Source organism: Gracilinanus agilis, chromosome 3 (assembly GCF_016433145.1).
Source record: "Gracilinanus agilis isolate LMUSP501 chromosome 3, AgileGrace, whole genome shotgun sequence".
In the NCBI taxonomy this organism is placed as follows: Eukaryota; Metazoa; Chordata; class Mammalia; order Didelphimorphia; family Didelphidae; genus Gracilinanus; species Gracilinanus agilis.
The window spans coordinates 264,255,870-264,281,408 of NC_058132.1; the positions used below are offsets into that span (position 1 = coordinate 264,255,870).

Here is a 25,539-nt window from a genome sequence, read left to right on the forward strand (position 1 = left end):
AGAAAAGAAAAGAAAAGAAAAGAAAAGAAAAGAAAAGAAAAGAAAAGAAAAGAAAAGAAAAGAAAAGAAAAGAAAAGAAAAGAAAAGAAAAGAAAAGAAAAGAAAAGAAAAGAAAGCTAAGCAGACAATGGGGATTTATAGCATTAAGAGAGTTGGTGATAGGACTTCTTTATCCAAGAACTGAACTCCACAAAAACCAGAAAGCAACTCTGAGCTAATAAGAAATAATAAAACAAAATTAAAAATTAAAAGCCTAGGGGGAAGGGGGGGGGGAGAGAAAATATAAGGTATATACTATCAAAAACTTGGAAAACAAAACAAGGAGAAATCATCTAAGAATCATCAGACTAACTGAAAATCATGACCAAAAAAGACTAGATACCATATTTTGAGATAACATAAATGCAAACTGCTCAGAACTATTAGAATCAGAGGGCAAAGTGAAAATGTAAAGAATATACAAGTCACCTCCTGAAAGAGCAAAATAAAAACTCCCTAGAACAGCAAAGTCAAAATCCAGAGCTTCTAAATCAAAGAAAATATAATGCAAACAGCTAAAATGAAGTGCCAATGAGCTTCAGTTAGGATTACAGAAATATTAGAAACTGCTTCTATCAGTCTCTGCCTGTCTCTTTTGGCTGTGTGGCACACACACAAACACAAACTAAACTCTTCCTTGAGTTCTTCCTATGACAAATATTATTTAGAACTTACTCCCAAGGGTTGTGAGGGAAAAATGAGATAATATCTGTAAAGCACTCTACAAACACTAAAGTACTATATAACTGCAAGGTATTATTATTACTGCAATTAATAATTATGGGGCAGCTGGGTAGCTCAGTGGATTGAGAGCCAAGCCTAGAGACAGGAGGTCCTAGGTTCAAATCCGGCCTCAGACACTTCCCAGCTGTGTGACCCTGGGCAAGTCACTTGACCCCCACTGCCTACCCTTACCACTCTTCCACCTATAAGTCAATACACAGAAGTTAAGGGTTTAAAATAAAAAAATTAATTAATAAAAATAATAATTATATGTATTATGGGGGAATAAGCAATTATATTCATTAAAAGGCTATCTTATCAGAGTAGGAAGAGACCTTAAAAATCTTATTTTGTCCAACCTATTGGTTTAGAGATGTGGAAAGTGAGGTCCAGAGAGAATAAACCAAAGACCAAAATCACATGAGAAACAATGAAGAGAAGGTATCTGATGTCAAATCCTAACTCCAAATGGCTTCACTTGCCCTTTTTTTCTTATTAAAAATACATACATATTAATACTCTTTAACATATAATATAAGGCAAAAATAAGTATTCTGCAATGAAACACTGTAGGCAAGACTATAAAAAATATCTAAAGGTGAATAAAGTTAAAAAAAGAGAATAAAGAAATTTTGGGAGGTGAGGAAAAATCTCATTTACTACTATTGACGGCGATAAACGTTCTACTAAGCACAATAAAGAAAATGCAACAGAAATAAGACTGAGAAAAATGAGAAAACTAAGCTCTACTTCAAGACCTTAAAAATCTCCTTGGGAATATGAAATAAACATAAATGGCCTTTTAGAACCTTATGTAACATTTTTTAAGTACAAAAAAAATTTAAGAATCATTGAATACATATGCTGATTAATGAGAAATCTAAAAAAAGACTACTTATCAAATTTTACATTTTTCCTCTAATTAACAGGACAAAGGTTAGCAATGGTCATCAAGGCATTATTTAGTTCAATAAATAGACTGTGATCTCCATTACTTCAAGTCCTTAAGAGATGCTCAAGACAGAATGTTCTAGTGTAGACTGCTGATGTGTTAACTTATTGCAGTCATTTTCTAAAGGACTTAATTCTGAGAGGAAATATGATACAGTGGAAAAAGTGTTAAGAGTAAATTGAGATCTGGGTTAAAATCTTAACAATGACACTTACTGGCTATTTTCAGTCAAGTTACTTAAATTCTCTAAGCCTCAGTTTCTTCATCTGTCTAAAAGGAATAACACCCTAAGGACTAATAGGGCTATTGTGAGGCTCCAACAAAAGAAATGATGGTAAATTCTGAATAAATCATGTATTTATTTTTAAAATCTGAGCTAAAGTTGCAAGGTGGAGTGAAGAGCATTTGGACATAATATTAGGATGATCTGGGTGAAACAGTGCTTTAGACACTTAGCTAAGTAACAAGTATCTCACCCTATCAATGCCTCAAGAAACTTCTCCCTAGGACTTATCTACTTCTTGGATGTACTGCAAGATTCCCTACAAATGATATCACAGCCCTGGGTTCAAATCCCAGCTGTAAGTCAGGCAAGGAAATGAATCTCGCTGGGTCTCAAATTCTTCATCTATAAAATGGGGTGGTATGTGAGTGTGAGTGTGTGTTTGTGGACAAGACCTGAAGATTCTCTTCCAACTAAAGTTATAAGCCTATGACCACAGATCCTTCATACATTTCTGTAACACCATTCTAATTCCCTTAAGAAATATCTACATACTACATTTCTTGGGTATAGTATAAATACTAAGGTTTAAAAAAAATAGTTATGTTTTTATAATTAATTTCAAATCAAATTCAGGAAATTTTAGAAGACATCTGGAAAGTTTACCATGGATCTCAAAACAGCTTCGGTAAGCATCAAGTTCAGAAAGGCCTGAGGAGGCATAAGTCTGAAGGATTACACTACGCAGATGTTAGAAAAATGAAGAGTCATGAAGCAGGTTGGCAGCAAAGAAACATGAGAAATACTCAAAACTGCTTAAGAAAAAAAAAACTAAAAATAACTGAAGACTGCTCCAGGATGCAATAAACTATCAGAAAGAGATTTTTAGCTCTCTAAAGAAAATATGAAATAATTACAAACCAAAATAGAATTTGGCCATATATCTAATGAATGAATTTACACACAAGCTATGAAACTAAATGTCTCAACATAAATGTCTCAATACCAAAAAAATTCTTCAACTTTCATATGAAAGATATTGGTGCTTACAATAAACATTATTTGAATGAGAAGACAACAACCTCCTATGGTAATAATGGATTAGAGAGGGAGGATGATGACTAAAGAAATAATGAAAATAGGATATAAAAAAATGACTGCCAAGGACTCAGTCTTCTATAAAATGATTCATGTAGATTATCTCTAGGGTCAAGCATGAACTTAAATATGTAAACTAAACTCATTTCTACAGAAATGAAAAATTGGAAATGGAACAACATAAAAAAGATGTATACAATATTGAAGTAGGTGAATGACAGTTGACAGTTGTTTACATTTTGCTAAGTGCTTTATATTTTTTCTCTTATTTGATGCTTCCAATAATCCTGTAAGTTCAGAAAGAAAAGTATTATTATCCTAATTTTACAGATGATGAAACTATGGTTCAGAAAACAGCCAAAGAATATACTGCTAACAATAAGTGAGTTACTATGAATATTTAGACCTAATACTTGAACTCAATTCTTCTAACTTCAAATCCATAACTTTTTAAACCATACTTCAACAGCTCCTACAATACTTAGCACAGAATTCAGAAGAGATTATCTTCAATGACTTCAGAAGACACAATGGTTAACACTCTTTCTTTCCACGTCAATTACATAAAACAAAGAAGATACCTAGATCATTACTTAGTAAATTAATCAGCTACATGTAAAAGAAATTATTTCTATACAGAAAATTAAAAGAAAAAAAGACATGTAATGACACACTTTTTAAAAAGTCAATATTCATTTTGTACCTACTACATATGGTATGAGGCATATGGTAGCTGGCAATATAAGACCTCATATAAGATTTCATACACATAACTAATTCTGATGATCAATTTTGATGATTTTTTAGATTATGGTCAATAGTAGTGGCCATTAATTTTGCATGCTTACTACTAAAAGAAAGTTAAAACAAATAAGGTATTTCAAGTAACCTAGCCCTTTTAATAAAAAGTGACTCTGAAAAGCTTATAAACCTCAAAATATCAAATGAACACAAGTAGTTAACATCATTATTCCCAGGGCAGAATATCAATTAGGATAACTGTGCTCTCCATATGCCTCTAGTGTAGCAAGATAGCATGAAGGCCATAAGGTCATCTGTGGGGTCATTTTCTTAAGGTTTCTTTACTTCTAGAAACCTAGAAAAAAGGTTTTATCTTTTTTTATGTTCAAAGATACACTGAGAAACTGTATACTAACCTGGCCAAGCCCAGGCATACCTCCTCCAAGTCGAAGTAGTCTGTCCATATTTCTAGAAAACAGAAACAAAGGAAAACGTTCCTAAGCACAAAAGTGTTTACTCAATTGCTATCTATATAATTCACCTTCAGTCACTCAGTATGTCAAAAATATTGGTGGTAATTACAACACAACATCAGACTTCCTGTTAATTAACACCACATATTAATTCAAGAAGCTGTCTTCTACGCTAATTAACAGACCTTATTTTACTGCTTTGGTTTTGGGTTATCCCCAGTTTTAAAGACAAGCAATCTTAGCATACTTTTCAAAACTTTCCTATCAAGTTAATTATATTTTCTTATTGTTATCAGATAACAGTACCTGAACAAGAAAAGTGCCTGGAATACTTACCATGTATATGATTGAGTGTGCGTCAATTTGTCCAGAGTGTACAAATAAAAATCCTCACTTTTAAATTAAATTTTAACATCCTCATTAGTAAGTTCTGTGCTAATTAACTTACAGCTTGTCAGTTATCATCAAAACTACATGTGAAAGACATTGTGAGCAGATTATGGATCTCTGAATTAGCATCAAAAGCTTTTTTTAATGAACTCATTATACTAAAAAGAAATACTATAAAGTAAACATTAAATGCATTCAGTTAATGTTCTAGAAGCTACACAGAAATTTCATTTATTGCAGATAGTAGGGAGCAAATGTATGGTAATGTACCTTCTTCACTTAGGAAATTCTAGGCTAGCAAGTGTTGTGAGTCACTAAATATAAATGATTTAGGTTATTAATAAAAACAATTTATTTTAGTATATTTAAAGTTAGAGAAATAATTCTTGTGAATGTGAATAGCTCAGGCAGAATAGCTAGAACACCAAAGAAGAAAATGTGTGCATATATCTTTACTTGGTTTCAACGATCATATAATTACTTGCAATATTTAAAAAGATTAAGCATCTAACTTCTGTATACCTAAAACATTTTGCTTTTCCCAAGTAATTTTCTTTTCTTCAAAATTGCTACCATCTTTCAAGAATTCTGTTCATCTCCAGTCACAAATTTTAGCACATGTCATTACAGTTACTGGAAACAATACTAAGCAAAATGACTCTGTCTACATTGTTTTACCAGGCAAAACTGTCAAAGACACTGAAATCCAATAAAGGCTGTAATCATTATACCACTAAGAAAAGTACTGTTTATAAACATAGATGTTGAATCATGCTGAAAATATAAATTACTGAATAATTTTTTAAAGTTGTCTTAACTTAAGACTTTAATAAATATTTAATTTAAAAAACTCATGATAAAGTAATTATTATAGTTTAATGTGTGATTTGCTTCTGAAATAGGGGAATGGGGGGAGACAGAAATACTTGGGGTGACAGTTAAACACTTAACTAATTCCTTATTACACTTCCAAAGAGTTTCTATAAAGCAAAAATACACATACCATATATAATTTCTATATGAATACAGCAAGTGTAATATAAAAAAACCTTCATGAAACTTCCTATGGTTTCACAAAGATTCCTATTAATATATAGATAATTTATATGCTCATAAGTTATTAACAGAGTACAAATTGCAAAAACAAGTAGATTGGTATATATACTTATTACTAAGCAAGGAAAAAATGTTCTCAGCACAGCATAAAAAAAAACTCAAAAAAAGAATCCATTTTCTAAACATGATCTTGAGTATCAAAATTTTAAGAAGTAATCAAAAGACTTAACTAAGAAAAAAAGTATGCTAATTTTTAATAAATACTTAATATGCTCTTCCCCATTGAATCTAATTTATCCATTTGCGCTTTAGAGCTTTCAAAGACAGATTTCCAGATGCTGTGAAAATTGAAAGCAATGTGAAGCAAAGGGGGAAAAAAATCTGCCCAGTAAAATTTTCGTTTTTAGTAAAATTGGGTTTTTTAGTCAATAGGAAAACATTATACACACTAAACTCTGTTTAAAGAACTGAACTACATACAGATAAATGAAGAAGAAAGTTTCTTGAGAATGTTTTTTATTTTTTAATATGTTAAAAATTTTAATAAAATGTCGACAAAAACAAATTAACAGAAGACATAAGTAATATTTTAAAGTATGTTACAAAATCAGGGATTTCCAAATTGCCCACGATGAATTTCTTTACAAATGTGGATGATTATTTAGCACATCAAATCTACATTTATAGGACAGCTAAGCACAATACATTTCCCAAAGCCAGATCCTTTATATTCTGAAAAAACAGGTAGGTAAAACATATTTCTGTTTCTTACCTGGTCACTAACTACAATATTTCAAGCTTCAATTTGTTGAATTTGGCAAAAAATTCTTCTTAGTTCAAACTCTTGATCCTTGTAGCAGTTTTGAAGTACAACTCTTCCCAAGTATTTCTTTTTCTCTTCTCTCCTTCCTAAACTTAAAAAAAAAAAAAAAAAAAAGAAGGAAGGAAGGAGGGGGAACAACTGTGATGAATATGAAGATTAAGCAAACAAACAAACAAACAAAAAACCCCAAGAGGTTTGGCCCCAATAGAACATTAAGGTACTACTAGAAGTTAATTCCTCAGGCATCCTTTCCCAATACTGCTGAATCCTCCAACATATTAGAATCAGGACATTACACCTAAATATTTCCCCCAGATGTTCTTGCCATAATATTGAAGCTCAATGCTTATCATAGTAATATGATATAAGACCCCAGCTAATGAAGAATTTTTATTCCAAAGGTCAATTTTTCAATCTTTTTAAAAAACAAGAAGATACTGTTCTATAGAAACAAAATTATGCCACTGGTTGTCCAGTCCATGCCACGAAAACATTCTTTTAAGACTATAAGAAGGTTTACATTGGTCAAAGAAGACAGTGTAGGTGTATAATATACACAAGTATGTATAAAATACAATGCTCTTATTATCAAAGAATTTCAAATAGAAGAGTAGAGACAAAAAAAAAATACAACAGTAATGTCCAACTCAAACAGAAATGGATCCTCAAATGCAATACATTGACTTAGAAAAGCACTAACTGATATTATCTCTGTTGAATTTGTAATTATTTTGTTAAACATTTCCCCATTGCATTTTAACTTGGCTGAGCCATATTTAAAAATTTGGTAAGCCAATGATTTTGATAATTCTGATATTATTACTAATAATGTAAGCAAAGAAAACATTAAAGGTGAAACAAAACTTAAGTCAAATAAAACTCAAGTTTGTTACCATATCTTCAAAGTTTTAACATACACTTTTTATCAATTAACCACCCAAAACTAGGTAAGATAAAAAGTGAGCAATGCAACAAGTTGCAGTCATTAAATTATTCTGAATAGATATTTACAAGGAAATGTAGTGAGGGAAGTGGTAGATTGTCCAGAGTATTGGCTTATATTGAAACAAAAATGTCTCCCCCTAAAATCCTTTAAAACATTTTTGAAAAATAAAATTAATCCTAAATTACATCCTAAAATATATGAGAATTATCCCTTCTCTATATAACCTTGGCAGGAATGGAGACTTTATCAAGTTCAAATCAGTAATAATAGTTATATTAGGAAAGAAGTTAGGATTAAGAGAGAATTGACTAGGGCAGCGGGGAGGAGGAAAGGGACAGTCTTTTTAAAAAATAACTATATTTCAATACATTTATCTTCCGTAATCCAATGTATTTTATCTAATAGATATAAAAACATTATGCTGAGAAAGGTTCCATAGGTTTCACGAAACCACCAGAAAAAGGACAAGAATCCCCTCTAGGTAGTACTCATGATTTGGGTAAGGGAATGTTCAAGTTACCTTCAAACTCTCTAATTTTAAATTGAGTAGACCAGTGAAGAAAATCCTACAAGGTCTATTTTGCTCTCCATCCCATTTTGCTATTATCAATTATAGCCCTTCCCAGGCTAACACCTTTCACTAAGCCTTGAAACCACACTCAATCTTGAGTAAATTGCTCTTCAATTATGCCTCTTAGCATTTTGTTAAGTGATGGGTTCCTTTCTACTGACTTCAAACCTGCACAAATATACTTCACACTTAAAAATCTTCAGTAAACCTCACCATCTATTCACATCATCATTCCACAAGCCTCCGTTTCTCAATCTCTTAGGGGGGAAAAAGTTGTCTACACTACCTTTACTTCCTCTTCTGTCACTCCACAATTTTCTGCAACTTATCTTCTTACCTTACCACTCAAATGAAACTGCTCTTTAATCTCATTATCAAACCTAATATTCTTTTGCTCAATCCTCATTCATCTTGACTTCTTTGCAGCATCTCACTCTGTTGAATACTCTGTATTTTTATGACCATTCCTTCTCAGTCACCTTTTCCTAGTAGATTCTCTTTATCAATACCTTCTGCTTCTGTTCCAAGTCCTCTGGTCTAGCCTTCAGTAACCGCCGCATCACTTCCTATTGGTTTAATCATCATCAATTGATTGGTGATAGTCACAGACATCAGTATTGGATATTTCAATACAGATATCCTAGAAACATCTCAAAAATATCATATCAAACTTCCATATTTCTGTCCCCATTCACCTAACCTCTCAAGTTCATAACTTCATTGTTATTTTAGCATCCCCATATCAACCTCCTCTCTCTAGTCCCAAAGCCTTAGTTCAGGTATTTGTCATCCATTATCTTTCTCTCTGAACCCAATTTAATCTCTATACATATGCCAAAATAAGTGTCCTTAAATACAGATCTGACCATGTCATTACCTTAATCTAGTAGCTCTACTTCCTGCTGCCTTTGATAAATATGCCTCTGTTTAGCTCTTAAAGGTGTCTGCACCTTAGCCAAAACTTGTCTTTCCAATTTCATTATACATTACTACAGTCTCATTATAACATTACTTCCCTTTCCTGCCCTCCCAACAGTCCAGTCATACTGGTCACTCTTTAATTCTCCCACACCATGTTTCATCACTCATCTCCATAGCCTAACAACTGGTCAAATGCCCCACATGCATGGAACACACTCCTTCCTCACTTACATTTTATACCCTCTTCATCCAATGACACTGGCCTCCTGGTGTTCCCCAACAAGCCACTCTATCTCTAAACTCCAGGCATTCTCTTTGTTGTTGTTGTTGTTGTTGTTTTTTAACCCTTGTACTTCGGTGTATTGTCTCATAGGTGGAAGATTGGTAAGGGTGGGCAATGGGGGTCAAGTGACTTGCCCAGGGTCACACAGTCCAGGCATTCTCTTTGGCTGTTCCTCATGCTTTGGAACACAGCCCTTCCTTATCTCTGCCTATTGCTTTCTCTGTTTCCCCAACTCCCATCTAAAAACCTATTTTCTATAGGAAGCCTCTTAATCCCAGTGCTTTCTTTCTGCTGATTATTTCCTATTTATACAATACATTGCTCATCTGTACATAGCTGTTTGCATGCTGTCTCTTCTATTAAATTGTGAGCTCCTTGAAGGCAATGACTGCCATTTGCCTGCCTTTGTATTCCCAGCACTCAGCATGGTGCCTGACACATAGAAGGCAATTAATAAATGCTTATTGCCTGACTTTCTACCTTATAGAATCCTGATTCATTTCCTTCAAGATTCAGCTCAAGTACCACCTTTGTAACTTTATACCCAGAACCTAGCTCAAGGTCTGTAACATAATGGGTGCTTAAGAAATACTTATTAAGTGACATAGTTCAGAGGGAAAAATACTGGTTCTGGAGGGGCCTTGGGTTCAAAGTCTGCCTCTGATACTACCTGTGGGACCATTGGCAAGTCATTTTCACATTTAGTTTCCTGATGCACAAAAATAAGTGAGTTGGACTAGATAGTTTCTGAGCTACCCTTCCAACTTAAGGTCTATGATCTCCAGTCCTATAATTTTCCCATGGTCACCAAGGTATTGCCAAGAGGTAGGATAAGAAATAGGTACCTTCTGACTCCAAGAACAACACTTTGTACCCATACCACATTTTCTCAAGCTATTGAAAAATAATAATAAAATAAAACTTTAAACTAGAATAATTTTTCTTTAGTATTCAATTTCAAATGACCAAAATGAATAAGAGACATCACTTTTAAGCTCACAGCATGGTACATCTTTGGTACTTCACTGAACTTACATGGCTACCACCTTAGTTAAAGCCTTCATCAACTCTTGACTGCACTATTAGGAGACAACACACAAACAACTTTATATAGACAAGCAACATAGAGGATAAATAGGAAATAATTAAGAGAGGGAAGGTAATAGAATTAAAAGAGGTTGGAAAGGCTTCTTGTAAAAGATGGGATTTTAGTTGGGACTTGAAAGCCAATTGGCAAAGATGAGGAGTCAGAGTATTCCAGGAATGGGGGATCACCAGAGAAAATGGGAACAGAAAGGAGTAATGTCTTATTTTATTTGCAAACAGTAAGACCACTGTCACTGAATTAAAGAGTATTTGGAGAGAAATAAGACTGGAAAGGGAGAAAGAGGCTAAGTAATGAAGGCTTTAAACACCAAATGAGAATTTTGCATTTAATCTTAAAGATGAAAGGAAGCCATTGGGGGCTACTGAGAAGGGAACCAACACAATTAGACCTGCAATTTAAGAAAATCACTTTGCTGACTGAATGGAACATAGATTAGAGTGGAGAGAGACTTGAGGCAGGCAGACTCACCTACAATTATCCACATGTGAGGGTTAGGGGCTGAACTAGAGTGGGGATCAGAGGAGAGTAGGGGGAATATTCAAGAGTTATTGTAAAGGTGAAATCAACAGGCCTTGGCAACATCCTGGATGGGGCTGAGGGGAAGGTGAGAAAAAGTAAGGAATTCAAAATTAACACCTGGGTTGCCAGCCTATGGGACAGAAAGGATGGTGTTGCCCTCTATGTTAATAGACAAGTTTGAGAGGGAAGAAAAGAATGAGTTCAGTTTTTGACATGTTGAATTTAAGATGTGCACTGGACATCCAATTCAAGATTTCTGAACAGGAAAGATGAGAGACTGGAGGTCAGAGAGGTGACAGGGCAAGACAGGTAGATTTGAGAATCATTAGCAAAGAGATGATAATTAAATCTTTGGGAACTGAAGAGATCACCAAGTAAAGTAGTACAGAGTGAGAAGAGTGGAGGACCCAGGACAGATCTCTATGAGAAATCTATGGTGTCATCCTGGAAAAGCTTCAGCAAAAGATATATAAAGAAGAAGCGGTTAGATAAATAGGAAGAAAATCAAGCAAGAGTGGTGTCTGGAGAGAACAGAGTAACAAGTAGGAGAGGGTGATTAACAGGTTGCAAAGAGGTTGAGGAGAATGAGGACTGAGAAAAGGTCAGTGGCATAGGCAATTAAGAGATTATTGGTAACTTTGGCAAGAGCAGGTTTGGTCAAAAGATGAGGCTGGAAAAGATAAGAGATTAAAAAGAGAGGAGAGAAATGATAGCCTTTTCAAAGAGTTTAGTCAGAAGGAACAGAAAAAATGGTAATATCGATGAAATATCAAGTGATAAGTTTTTTGAGAATGGGGGAGATATGGCAAGTTTCTAGGAAGTAGGGAATGAGGTAGTAGATAGGGAAAGACTGGAAATAGATAATTCCTCTTACCTATCCACCTCCTACCTACCTCATCATCCTCCACAAAAATTATCAGAGCTTGATTGTGTTAAAGTACAAGTCTAATACTTCCCTATCAATAAATTCTAGTGGCTCCCTATTACTTGTTATTATTTATTTATATATACATTTTAATATCCTTATTATTTTACTTAGTATCAAATATAAAAATTTTTATGACATAAATTTAAAGCCTAACAAATATATCAATCCCTTTTTACCCACTAAATATCAGTCAAAATGGTGTTCTTAATGCTCCTCATACACACACACACACACACACACACACACAAAATCTTCTGTTTCCAAGCCTCTGCAAAGGTTTTTCTCTGTCCCTGGAATGTACTTCTCCCATTCCCTCTGCCTCACAGAATTCCTAGGTTGCCTCAAGGCTCAACTTCTGGAGTTAACCTTTTCTTATTCTTAGTTTCTGGTGTCTTTCCTCCACAATGATCTTTTATCCATTTTGAATATAAATACACTTGTACAGGTTGTCTCTCTGGGATAGAAAAAGCCATGTTAATGTCAATGACATGTTAAACAAATCTGCCAAGGATATTAGGCTAGGAGGAATAGTTAATATACTAAAGACCAAATACTTGGATTTTAAGAACTATGCCCAGATAAATTCTATCTGGAAGGATGAGTTGTCTACTATATCTAGGTCTAGCTTCTTCAAGGTAGTAAATGCCAGAGGTAGGATTTTGAACCCAGATCTTCTAACTATATTTGTGCCTTTTCTAAATGCACCACTTGACCTTTCATTTAATTACCCTCCATCTCTCCAAGAAAAGAATGAAACCAAGAAGCATATAACTGCTCTGTATATAAAGGCATTAAAAACTTAAGAGAATTTTAAGAGTTGTAAAAGACTTCAGAGCCTCATATTTCATTCACAAGGCATGATGGATGAAAGTAAAAAGTAAAAAGTAACTACAAAATAACTATTGCCAAAAAGTATTGATTTTGTCAATCTAGATAGAAGTCTGATTACATGCTATGTGATTTTATCCTGTGCCCTGGCAATCTCTGTTCATTATTTTTAATCAGTGACTTGGATGAAAACATAGATGGCTTATTTATCAAAACTGCAGATGATGACACAAGACTAGTAAAGACAGTTAAGACACTGGAGACCAAATACCCAGATTTTAAGCAGCATGTCCAGATAAATTGTTGTCTGGAAGAACAAATCATCCACTAAGTCCAGGCCTGGTTCCAGCTATACTTCATTTCCTTCCCAATTTCCTTCATCAACCACCATGCAGCTCCCTTCCCCCATTTCAATTTGAGAATAATAATTAAATCAATTGTGCTAATGCTCCTGGAAAGAGCATATCAATTTACTCTCCAATGACTTCATTTGTCATCCTTTTGACTTTACCATTACCTCCTTCCCTGGACACCACTTTCCTATATGTATCCTATTAGAGTGTTAGCTCCTTGAGAGCAGGGACTATGCTCAGCTCTTAGCAAAGGGCCACATAGTAAAGATTTAGTAAATGTTTTTTATTCATTCAAAATGGCACTGGCAGGCAATATGTCCAAAGATGGAATTTGAAAGGGATACACATACAAGGTATCCAAAAAGTTTGAGTGCAGGTTAAAGCTGTTAAAGCTTTTGGAGAACCCTGTATAAAAATGACAAAAATCAAATGTACACAGACACGATGAAAGGAACAAATCAGAAGTTAAAATAAAAAGCCAACGTGGACTCACAAACTATCTCTATTATCCTTTCTCAGCACTCTTAAGACAGGTAGGGGGGAGGGGAGGGGAGCAGAATGCAACTCCTCAGACATCTCATTTCCCACCAGGTTGCATTTACTCTGGACTTTTTTGACTTCACTATACTGCCCCTGTCTTTCTCCTCTTTTCAGCTTTCTTTTGGGTCTTGTTTCCCCATTTGATTCTAAACTTCTTGAGGGCAGGGACTATCTTTCTTTTTTATATTCCTGCATCAGACAAATAGTAAGGGCTTGTTCTTTAATTAGATCTAAGTTGAGCAAAATAATCTGCCTCACTTTCTCTTCCTGAGCCATGTTAGGCCAGTAGTAGGGCACTTAACAAGTTTATTGACTTGACAAAGAATCAGGAAACACAGGATCTGGTCCCGATTCTTGTTTCTAACTTAATCTATGCTCTTGTACTAATATTTTTTTTTGAGGATCTTCAGTTTACCTCATCTCTAAGATAAAGACTTTGTGCTAAATCTAGATGGTTTCCAGATTTATATATCCAGCCCTAATCTTGTTTCTGATCATCAACTACCAAGCAGACACTTCCATTACGTTTCAAATGTATCTCAAACTTAATATATGCAAAACAAAATTATATCTTTCGCCCAAACCTGTGTATCTTCCAAATTTTCCTATTTTGGGTGAGAGCATCTTTTCTGTCCAGGCTCAACATTTTGAAAATTGCCTCAACTCTTCATTTTCCTTAGTCTTGTCAACCACTTGTCAAACCTTACCTATTTTCATTTACAACACCTCAAGAATTCACCCTCTCCAATCACACAACTACCACCATGACCTAATGCCATTGTCACCTCTCACTTTGTCTATTTCAGCAGTTTTCTTATTGATTTCCCTGCCTCAAGTCTAGACCCTCTCCAAACCATCTTCCACAAAGATGTCAAACTAATATTCAGAAAGCACACATCTTGACCATGAATATTATCCTGCTCAATGAGCTACAGCAGCTATTATAAATATAGATAAATACAAACTTCTATGTTCGGTATTTAAAGTTTTTAAGAATCTGTTTTACAACCAACAACCAACTTTCCCATATTTATTGCATATTATTCTCAATACAACAGAAACAGTGCTAGCTTTGGAGTCAGAGGACCTGATTTCAAATTCTACCTCTGTCATTTTTACTACCTCTGTAACTATCAGCAAGATATAGATGGCTCTTATCTCATTTTCCCTATCAGTAAAGTGAAGAGGGAGGACTAGATGGCTTCAGCAATCCCTTCCAGTTCTAAATCTATGATCTTTTGATATGATAACCCTTACGTAATGCTCAAGTGCCCATGGAAGACCTCCTCTCTGCTACTAATGTCTTCTCTGTGAACACATTATTTCCTACTAAAAGAATGGAAGCTTACTAAGGGTAAGATCTATTGTGTTTTAATCTTCATTCCTACCTCTGAGCACAACTACTCATAGAAGTACTGTCTCCAAGATGTTAATAGTATTGGGCTATATTTGCATCTAAAGTATCATAATAAAATCAGGGCATTAATGAAAGATAATGAATAAAAATTTATGAGAGACGTTGGAATGTTCTTTTTGTTTTGTTTTACATTTAAATAGGAAAAAGGATATATTCTACAATAAAAAATGGCAAAGTTAAATAATGAAGCACACAGTCAGAAGAAAATACTATTCAGTTTCTTCATCGGGATGCTGTTTTTTATTTTACTTCATTAAGGAAGGAAAACTTCAATCATTTTAAAATGCAATTCTTCCAATTTTTATAGTTGTACTTATTTGTAGGTAGAACTAAATTTTTGAGGGGTGTTTTAAAGGCCTTCCTTCAGGGAGGAAAACCAAAATGGAAGGTAAAAGTAAATATTCAAGTCAATAGCATGAATAGGGTTTTTAGATCCTATCAAAAATATGTTTCCATCAACAGGAACTTAAAATCAAACTTTATTCATAGTAGCATAATGTGGACAGTTATTGTGGTGTCTGTTCAAGATTGCATTTTTACAAATATCTATCAAAAACCCATGTGCCATGCAAAATATACATGGAAGTTACCCAAAGCATTCTGCTCTCAAAAATATAGTAGCTACAATCAATCTTACACAGGTGAATGCTTCTTGTTGAACTGAATATAAATAGGAAAACGATACAAAGTAATAATATAATGTCTAACACAAAGTAGTGTCTGTTTAAGTGTTAAATGAGTAGTCCAATCATGAAGTGCTCAGAATTTATGTAAGGGAAAAATCATTATAGGTTGCAGTAGTCAGACTAGGCTTCAGAAAGAAAGCAGAACCTGGGCTAAGAACTGGTGGATGGATAGCTGTATATGATGAAAGGGAGAAGTTCTGAGAATATCATTCTTTTTCTCTAATTCTTTTTTTCAAAAATAAAGTGCAAATTACAGTGATGGTATAAAACTTAGAAATAGGCTTTAAAAGTTACATGCTTTACTTAAATAAAATTAAGTTGTAACAAACATGCAGAGAACATTGTTACAAGAAATTTAAATAACTTCAAAAATAAAATCAAATGTTTCTTGATGTTGATTTCCAGCCTTTAAGTACTAGAGAAGCCGAAAGGCTTTCATGCCAGGAACAGTGGATCACTTCAACTGAGCTGATCTACATATTATGATGCAGCATTTTGAAAGTTTACAAAACTGCACTTCAATGGGAGTTTCCCATTCACATAAGTACATATCTATTTTAAAGCCACTAGATCTAGTCCACTAAGGGGTAAGAACAGATGGAAATGACCAATGGGGAATTGAATCAGGGTTTAAAAACTATATGGATGGGTATCCAGTTTCTTAGATATTATACAGGACATTGTTTCAGATAGAAGACTGATTAAGATAACCTCTGAGGGCCTTTATATCTCAGAGTCTGTAATTTTTTTCCTTTTCATATATTACTTTTTCTTATACTTTCTGGTTTCTACCTCTATTTCAAAGACATCATTGAATTGTCTTTACAATAAATTCTACATAGAACTCAATCTTTATTTTCCTATTCATCCTTGAGAAAGCAGTTCAAAGGTAAAGATTTCTACAACATTTGTTTATTCACTATATTTTTACAGAAACTATCTTAAAGTGATTACTTTTTTCCATCCCTCAAAAGAAACACCAGAAAAAGATTCTTCATCAGAGAATTTATCTTAAAGGCAAAATACACAGATTTCTTCTTCCAGTGGGGGAAAGAGCGATGCAATCACCAAATTCTCTAGTAGAGCAATGCTTAAACTTTATTTTTGTTAAATTATAAAGGATGTTTCCAAGTGCCAAATCAGTGGATTCTAATATTTAGGAAGTTCTTTTATAGGGAAGAAAAACTGACAGATGTGAGGACAAGGATCACTATTAGCGACAAAAAATAATGACTGGTGGTCGAGTTGAGTTTCTAGCAATCAAGTTTTCGGCATCTTGTGAAGATACTGACGTTCATTTTGCCTTTCCTCTTTCTTCCCTAAAAGTAGATGCCAGAAACTGGTGGGGGAAATGGGGGGGGGGGGGTGAGTGCTCCTTTGCAAATCTTAGCAAATAAAAAGCCGAAGAAAAGGACGAAAGAAACCACAAGACCCAGAACTATCCCTAAAGCCCCTAGAAGTGACTCGACCGAGTAGGATCTAAAGAGCTCTGACTTCCCTACAGATGCTCCAAGGGACGCCTTACCGACTTTGCATCGCTCCCATCGGGCAACGTGACTAAGGAAAATCCGGGGTTGGGAGCGGCCTAGCCAAGCAGATTTCTCAGCCGGGTCCCAACGGAGCCTCTCCCCTCACGGCCCTTACCTGAAGGTGGGGAATCAAGGGACTTTTCTACGAGTGACTGCTGAGGTGATAGTGGTAGCAGATGGAGCGGTTCCGACTAGCCCCTAGCCCCGGCTCTGGGAACGCGCGATGAATCAGCCCGATTCCATTCAAAAGAGTTGCTCAGGCCTTGGCCGCGAAGCACTTCCGGGTTCACCCTCATCCTCTTCGGCTTCCGTTCCATCAACAGCCAATGGGAGGTGGCTGCGGGAGTGAGACTATGACCTCGGGGAGGAATAAACAGAACGCGAACTTACCTCACTTGGCAGAAGGGCGGAAGCGGGTCCTTGTTTGGCTTCGCGCTTTCTAAGTCCTATCCCCGGTTCCGGAGCGCTGGCTGCCTGGGCTCAAACTCTCCGTTTTCTTGTGCCACCCCAGACTAAGAGGGAGATATTAGACATACTGGGTTTTCTAAGCGGGCTACAACCTGGGGCTTCGTGCCACATACTTTAGGTTAGTCACCCCTAGTGGCTGTGACCTACACAAGAGCCCTTTCCTTCCATCTAAACAGAGAAAAGAGAACTGGCCCAAATAAAGTCTATATTGCTACTTTCTTTTTCCAGTGGACGCTTCTACACCTAACTTCGCAGCACTTCCAATAGTTTTGTTCAAAGGTATAGAGACTTGTTTTCTGTTTAGTAGTTGATTTTTTTGGAGATCGTGGGGCCCGCGCTCCGCCGTTTTACCGGTGAGGCTCTAAGTGCTGTGATTTGCTTAACAACACAAAGCCAGTAAATGACAAAGCCTTTGACCCTCCTACTTATAAGACTAAATTTTTTTTAAACGCACCTTTTGTCAGCTTAATGTTTGTTAGGGTCTATTTACAAGTTTAGAATTTGAAGAGAAATTTCCTTTAGATCTATCCATCACTGCATTTATTAAACACCTACTCTGCATTGAGAATACAAAGAAAACATAATTATCTCTGCTCTCTTATATTCTATAAGAATGCGTTTATATAAATGCTGAATTTCTTCAGATATTCCTGTTTGTAGATGATAACATGCAGAGCCTCTTAAATGGGCCCAATAGCTCTTTCTAGTAGTACATCCCAATGAACAAAAAGCTGGCCCCCAAATTGAAAAGCAGAGGGATAACCCTTGGAAGATTGCAAAGTATAAATATATCAGAAAACATTTATTAAGTATCTGTTATATGCCAGTCACTTTCCTAAGTGCCAGAAATACAAAAAGAAGTAAAAGATAGTCCCTGTTTTCAAGGAGTTTGTAGTCTAGTTGGGGTGACAACATGCAAACAAATATATGCCAAGCAAGCTATATAAATAATTAGGAAACAACAGAGGGAAAACACTGAAATTTAGATGTTATGGAAGGTTTCTTGTAGAAGATACAATTTTAGTTGGGACTTAAAAGGAAGCCAGGGAGGACAGTAGTTGGATCAAAGGAAGAAGAATATTCCAGGAACAGGAAATGGGAGATGGCCAAAGAGAATGCCTGGAGCAAAGAGGTGGAATATCTTGTTGGTAGAAAAGCAGAGATCTGAATCTCTGGATTGAACAGTATGTGTTAAGAAGTAAAGTATAAGAAGCCTGGAAATGTAGGAGGAAACTAGATGAGAAAGGTTTTGAATGCTGAAAAAGAGCATTCTATATTTGATCCTACAAGCAATAGGAAGCTCCTTCTGTTCATTGATTAGGAGAGTGACATGATTGGACTTGGGCTTTAGGAAAATTGCTTTAGTGGCAGATTAGAGGATGGATTGGAGGGGGATCCTTGAGGCCTGAAGACCTACCAGCAGGCTATTGTAATATTCCAGGTGTGAGGCAATGAGTTACCTGCACCAGAGTAATAGCAATCTGAGAGAAGAAAAAGATAATATTTAGGTTGTTGTCCTAAGGGATTGGGAGGATGGCATTGCCCTCTACAGTAATAGAGCAGGGATAGAGGAACTAAAAGGAAAGATAATTGTTTTGTACATTGAATTTAAGGTATCTACTTGGCATTCAAATTTAAATATCTGAAAGGCAGTTGGAAATGGAAGATTGGAGATCAGTAGAGAGGCAGAATAGGTAAAATTAGCATTGAGTTGATAATTAAAACCACTGGAGCTAATGAGATCAAGTGAAATAGTATAGAGGGAGAAGAGTGCCCAGAACAGAATTCAAGCACACTAACCCTTAAAGGACAATCCAGCGAAGGATAGAAGTGATCATATAAGTAGAAGAGGAGCCAGGAAAGAGTGAAATCCCCAAAACTTAAAGAGCAGAGAATATCCAGAAAGAGAGAATGATCAACAGAGTTGATGAACAGAGTCAAAAACCACAGAGAAATCAAAGAGAATGAGGACTGAGAAAAGGTCATTGGATTTGGCAATCAAGAGATCATTAGTAACTTTAGAGAAAGAAACTTTCATGGAATAATTACATCAGAAGCTAGATTTTAAGGGGTTAAGAAAAAGAGTGAGGGGGGAGGAAATGGAAGCTTCTGTTGTATAAGGTATTTTGAGAGAGAAGATGAGAATTAGCAAGGATGAAAGGGTCAGGTGAAGGTTTTTTTCAGGTTAGGGGAGATATGAGCATGTTTGTAAGCTGTAGAAAATGTATTACTAGAGAGGTAAGACTGAAAATAAGTGAGAGCAAGGGACAAAACAATCTGTTGGAGAAGACAGGATGGAATGGGATCACTTGAACAAGTAGAGAGGTCAACCATGGTAAGGAATAATGCCTTTATGAGAGATTGGAGTAAGGAAAAAGAGAGTGGTAGAAGGCATCTATTGATAGATGAGGAAGAGGGAAGAAAGAGAGTTCATGGTGAATGACTTCATTTTTTGCCATAAAATATGAAGCAAAGTTTTTAGCTGAGAGAATGGAGTAGGGAAATCTGTGGGAAGTTTGAGAAGGGATGAAAAACTTTGGAAGAACTAATGTTGAGAGTGGAGTAGTAAGTTGATAAGGGAGATACATTAGGATTGCCTACCATCAGTGAGTATAGTTGAAGTTATATAGCATAGCAACATGTGTGCAGAAGTGAAAAACTGATAGATTATTGTTGGATAAGGGAATCTCAGAACTCTTGGGCAAAGAGGTGGTATATTTGTGGGTGATGGTAAGATCAAGGGTGATCAGGTTTGTGTAGCTGAGATAGAATGGAGGAGTAGCTCATGAAAAGTGAATAGGCTAAAGATCTGAGTGGTTAGAATGTATTAGGGAAAACAAGGAGCCAGAAAAAAAAATACAGGTCAAATATTATGGAGCTAAAAGATCTAGCAGCTTCTACATTAAAGGACTGAAAGGTGTAGAATATAATATTTAGCAAAGCAAAGGATTTAAAACTACAAACAAGAATTGCTTACCCAGTGAAACTAAACATAATACTTCAGAGTAAGAAATACACAATGAAATAGAGGACTTCCAGGTATTCCTCATGATGAGAGAAGAGCATATGATAAGAGCTGAAAAGAAAATTTGATCATCAAATTCAACACTCAAAAAAAGCATAAAAAAGTGAAAAGAAGAAACTCAAGGGACTCAGTGGGGTTAAATTTACCACATTCTTACATGGGAAAGTGTTAACTGGGATACTTAAGATATCAATGATAAAAGAGATACTTAGGGTATTTAAGATACATAAGGTAATCAAGGGAAACAATGGAATAGGTTAAGCTGATTGCATCATTATGTAAGGCAGTGATGGTGAATCTTTTAGAGCAGTAATGGCAAACCTATGGCACATTGCCAAAGATAATATGCAGAGCCCTCTCTGCAGGGCGCACAGCCACCCTCCCCCTCCTGCCCCTGAGTTTTTACTAGAAAGGTAGAGGGACTCAGGTGGAGCTGCTTCCTTCCCCCTCTCCACTGTACCTGATGATATTTTTTTCACATCACCCGCTTCTTTGCCCAGCAGCCCAGTGGGAATGCTTCCTCCCTCTCCTTACCCCCTGTGTGGAGTAAGTGGGGGTGGGGCAGTAAGGCACACCCAGCACTTGGTGGAGGGGAGGGACATGGCATGCAGTCTGGGGGGGCCGAGCACAGCACTTGGTCTGGGGGGATGTGGTGGGGGAGGAGCCTAGCACTCATCTTTTAAAGGTTCATTATCACTCTTTTAGAGACTATGTGCTGTGCTCCACCCCTCCCCCAGACTGAGTGCCATGCCTCACCCACTCAGACCACCTGCTTACCCCACTCAGGAGAGGGAGAAAGGGAGGGGAGTGGCCCAAGTGCTCTGCTCAGAGGAAGGAGTAAGTGATTCCATTGAGCTGCTGGGCAGAGGGGGCAGGAAGGTACAGTGGAGAGGGAGAAGAGAGCAGCTCAGCTGGAGTTCCTCTGCCTTTCTAATAACTAACTCTGGTGGGAAGTGGCACACATGCCCACAGAGAGATCTCTGTGTGCCATCTTTGGTATGGGTGTCATAGGTTCACTATCACAGATATAAGATGATAACTAAGATACTTAAAATATCTATGATACAAAGGATACTTTGGGAACTGAAGATGCTTAAGGTAATCAAGGGAAACTGGGATTAACTGATTGCATTATTATATAAGGTGATAACAGATATGGGATGTTTATGATACAAGAAATACTTGGGGTGTTGAAAATACTTAAGATAATCAAGAGAAACAATGGGTTTATACTAATTGAATTATTACATACCTGGGATATTTGGGATGTATACATCCCCAATCATATCCCCATCGACTCATGTGATCAAGCAGTTGTTTTTCTTCTGTGTTTCTCCTCCCACAGTTCCTCCTCTGGATGTGGATACATTCTTTCTCATAAGTGCCTCAGAATTGTCCTGAATCATTGCATTGCTGCTAGTAGAGAAGTCCATTACATTTGATTGTACCACAGTGTATCAATCTCTGTGTATAAGGTTCTCCTGGTTCTGCTCCTTTCACTCTGCATCAATTTCTGGAGGTTGTTCCAGTTCACATCTCATTAGATCTTAAACCTTGGAAGAATTAAAAATTTATAGATCCCCTGAGCTAGTTCTGAAAGCAGCTTGTGTTATTTAGAATTTCTGGGGTTCCATTTAGAGGTATTAAGCCTCAAGATATGTAGATATATGACAACTTCCTGTGGACATGTGGGGGTCTTTGAAACTACATTTCCCATGGTCCAATGGATTTCCTGTTTTGGATGATGTCTTCAAGGTAAAGCCCGGCTTTAAATATTGGGAAGTTGGGCTTGACTTCCTCTTTTTGCTACCTGAGCGTGCTCCCTGGGGAACGTAGAAAGGATTAAGGAAGGTATGGAATGTAATGGTGGAGGCAGGATTTTTGAAATAGCCAGGCGTGTGGTCCAATTTTATTCTATCAACATGGGCCTAAATACAATATTAGTTTTCCTCATAATATCAGCCTTCATCATTTTTAATCGTTACAAGCTGTACAAAGAGCCTGAAGCTTGGAATAGTGCTCCCTTCACCAGAGGAAAAAAGTACAACGTTAACAGTTTAAATTAAAAGAAAAGCAAAAGGCTAGAAAATGAGCAAAGAAAAAAAAAGTTTTAACAAAGAAAGTTCTTTTGGTGATGGAAGACCAAAACACAAACTCAGAAGAAGGCAAAGTCAACACTACTGCATCCAAAGCTTCCACAAAAAAAAAAAAAAATGAATTGGTCTCAAGCCCAGAAAGAATTAAAGGAAGATCTCAAAAAGACTTTAAAAAAATGAAATAAGAGAAATGGAAGAAAAATTGGGAAAAGAAAATTGAATGATACAGGAAAAACATGAAAAAAGAGTCAACAACTTGGTAATAGAGGGACAAAAAATACTGAAGAAAATATATTTAAAAAACAGAATGTGTTCATTGGTAAAAGAGGCATAAAAAGTCACTGAAGTACTCTTTAAAAAAGACAGAATTTGCCAAATGGAAAAAAATATGCAAAAATTCAATGAAGAGAAGAACTTCCTAAAAGGCAGAATTGAGCCATATGGAAAAAGAGATATAAAAATTCACTGTTGAAAAGAATTCTTTTAAAAATAGAATTGGGCAAATGGAAAAGGAGGTATAAAAGCTCACTGAAAAAAAAATAATGCCTTAAAAATTAGAATTGGGCAAATGGAAGCAAATGACTCCATGAGAAATCAAGAAACAATCAAACAATGTCATAAGAAAGAAAAAAAATAGAAGAATGTGAAATCTCATTAGAAAAACAATTGACCTGGAAAATAAATTCAGGAGAGATAATCTAAAAATTATTGGACTACCTGAAAGCCTTGATCAAAGATATCATCATTCAAAAGATTATCAAGGAAAACTGCCCTGATATTCTAGGACAGAGAATAAGATGGAAATTAAAGAATCCACCAATCCCCTTCTGAAAGAGATCCAAAAAGTATAACTCCCAGAAATATTATAGCCAAACTCCAGAACTCTCAGGTCAAGGAGAAAATATTGCAAGCAACCAAAGAGAAAAAAAAATTCAAATATCATGGGGCCACAGTCAGAGAACACAAGATACAGCAGCTTCCACATTAATGGATCAGAGGGCCTGGAATATAATATTCCAGAGGGCACAGGAGTTAGGACTTCAAACAAGAACCACTTACCCAGCAAAACTAAACATAATCCTTCAGGGGGAAAAAATAGGTAAAAATTGGAGACTTTCAAATATTCTTGAAGAAAAGGTCAGAGCTGAATGGAAAATTGACTTCCAAATATAAGACTAAAGAGAAGCATAACAAGTTAAAAAGGAAGAGAAATCAAAAGACATTCAATAATATTAAACTGTGTATATATCCATGTGGGAAGATGATTCTTGTAACTCCTAAGAATTTTATCATTATTAGAGCTGTTAGAAGAAGTATACATAGACCAAGGGCAAGAATTGAATATAATGGGATGATATCTAAATAATAAATAAAAATAAGGGATGAGAATGAGGAGTGCATTGGAAGAAGAGAGAAGGGAGAAATAGAAAGGGATAAATTATTACATAAAAAAAGCATGAAATAATTTTTACAGTGAAGAGGAAGATGGAGTGGTTAAGGAGGAGAGCACTTGAAGCTTATTTTCAATGGAATTGGTTCAAAGAGGGAGGACATTCATAATCAATTGAGTATAGAAATCCATCTTACCTTATAGGAAAGTAGGAGGGGAAAGGGGATAAAAGAAGGGAGGAGGCTGATAGAAAAGAGGGAAAGTTAGAGAATATGATAGTCAGAACCTAAACACTTTTGAGGATGGACAGAATGAGAGGAGAGAGAAATGAATACAGGGTGGAGAGAAATCGTAATGATGAAAAAAAAATTTACAAGTTTCTCTAATAAAGGCCTCATTTCTCAAATACCTAGAGAAATAAGTAGAATGTAGAAGAATACAAGTCATTCCCCAACTGATGAATTGTCAAAAGACATGAATAGGCAATTCTCAGAAAAAGTAATTAAAGCTCTCTATAATCATGAGAAAAAAATGCTCTAAATCACTGTTAATTAAATGCAAATTAAAATAACTCTGAGGCACAGTCCCACATCTATAAAATTGGCTATTATTATAGAAAAGAAAAATGACAAAATTTGGAGAGAATATGGGGAAACCGAGACACTAATGCACTGTCTCAATATTTCTGGAGAGCAATTTGGATCTATGCCCAAAGAGCTTTTAAACAGTATATATTCTTTAACCTAGCAAGAGTATTATTAGATTTGTATCCCAAAGAAACTTAAAAACAAAACAGGAAGGACCAATATGTACAAAAGTATTTAATATAGCTCTTTTTGTAGGGGCAAAGAATTGGAAGGTGGGGATACTCATCAATTGGGGAATGGCTGAATAGGTTATAGCATATGATTGTAATGGAATACTATTGTGTGCTAAAAGAAATCATAAGCAGAAGAGCTCAGAAAAATCTGGAAAGATTTATACAAACTGAAGCAGAAACAGGAGAACATTGTGCATGGTGGCAAAAATACTATATAATGAACAACTGTGAATAACTTAGCTATTCTCAGCAATACAATGATGCAAAACAATGCTAAAGGATTCATGATAAAAAAAATGCCATCTGCTTGGGGTGGGGGGAACTGATGGAGTCTAAATCTAGACCAAAGCAAACGTTTTCCACTTTCTTTCTTAATTTTTTTTAAGTTTCTTTCCACAAAAGGATTAATGTAGGAAAATATTTTATATGATTGCACATGTAAAATCTATTTCAGATTGCTTACTATCTCAGCAGGGGATATGAGAAAGAGGTAGTGAATTCAAGGCTCAAAATTATTTTTTTAAACTCTTACCTTCCATCTCAGAATCAGTACTATATACTGGTTTTAAGGCAGTAGAGCAGTAAGGGCTAAG

General features: G+C 35.7%; 1 protein-coding gene across 2 annotated transcripts in view; it reads right to left on the reverse strand.

Annotated features, from left to right (window-relative positions):
- The window catches only part of PSMD14 (proteasome 26S subunit, non-ATPase 14), a 106,886-nt gene extending 89,474 nt beyond the window's left edge, over nucleotides 1-17,412 (reverse strand). Inside the window, exons 1-3 of one of the 2 annotated variants that reach the window (XM_044669833.1) lie at nucleotides 17,263-17,412; nucleotides 6,468-6,604; nucleotides 4,193-4,244 (exon numbers count right to left, since the gene is read on the reverse strand). In XM_044669833.1, coding sequence (XP_044525768.1) covers nucleotides 4,193-4,240 — 48 coding nt within the window. In that variant the 5' untranslated portion in view covers nucleotides 4,241-4,244; nucleotides 6,468-6,604; nucleotides 17,263-17,412. Of the gene's footprint in view, nucleotides 1-4,192; nucleotides 4,245-6,467; nucleotides 6,610-17,262 lie in introns of both variants that reach the window. The other variant, XM_044669834.1, reaches the window with a different exon arrangement.
- Between the last annotated feature and the right edge of the window lie 8,127 nt (nucleotides 17,413-25,539).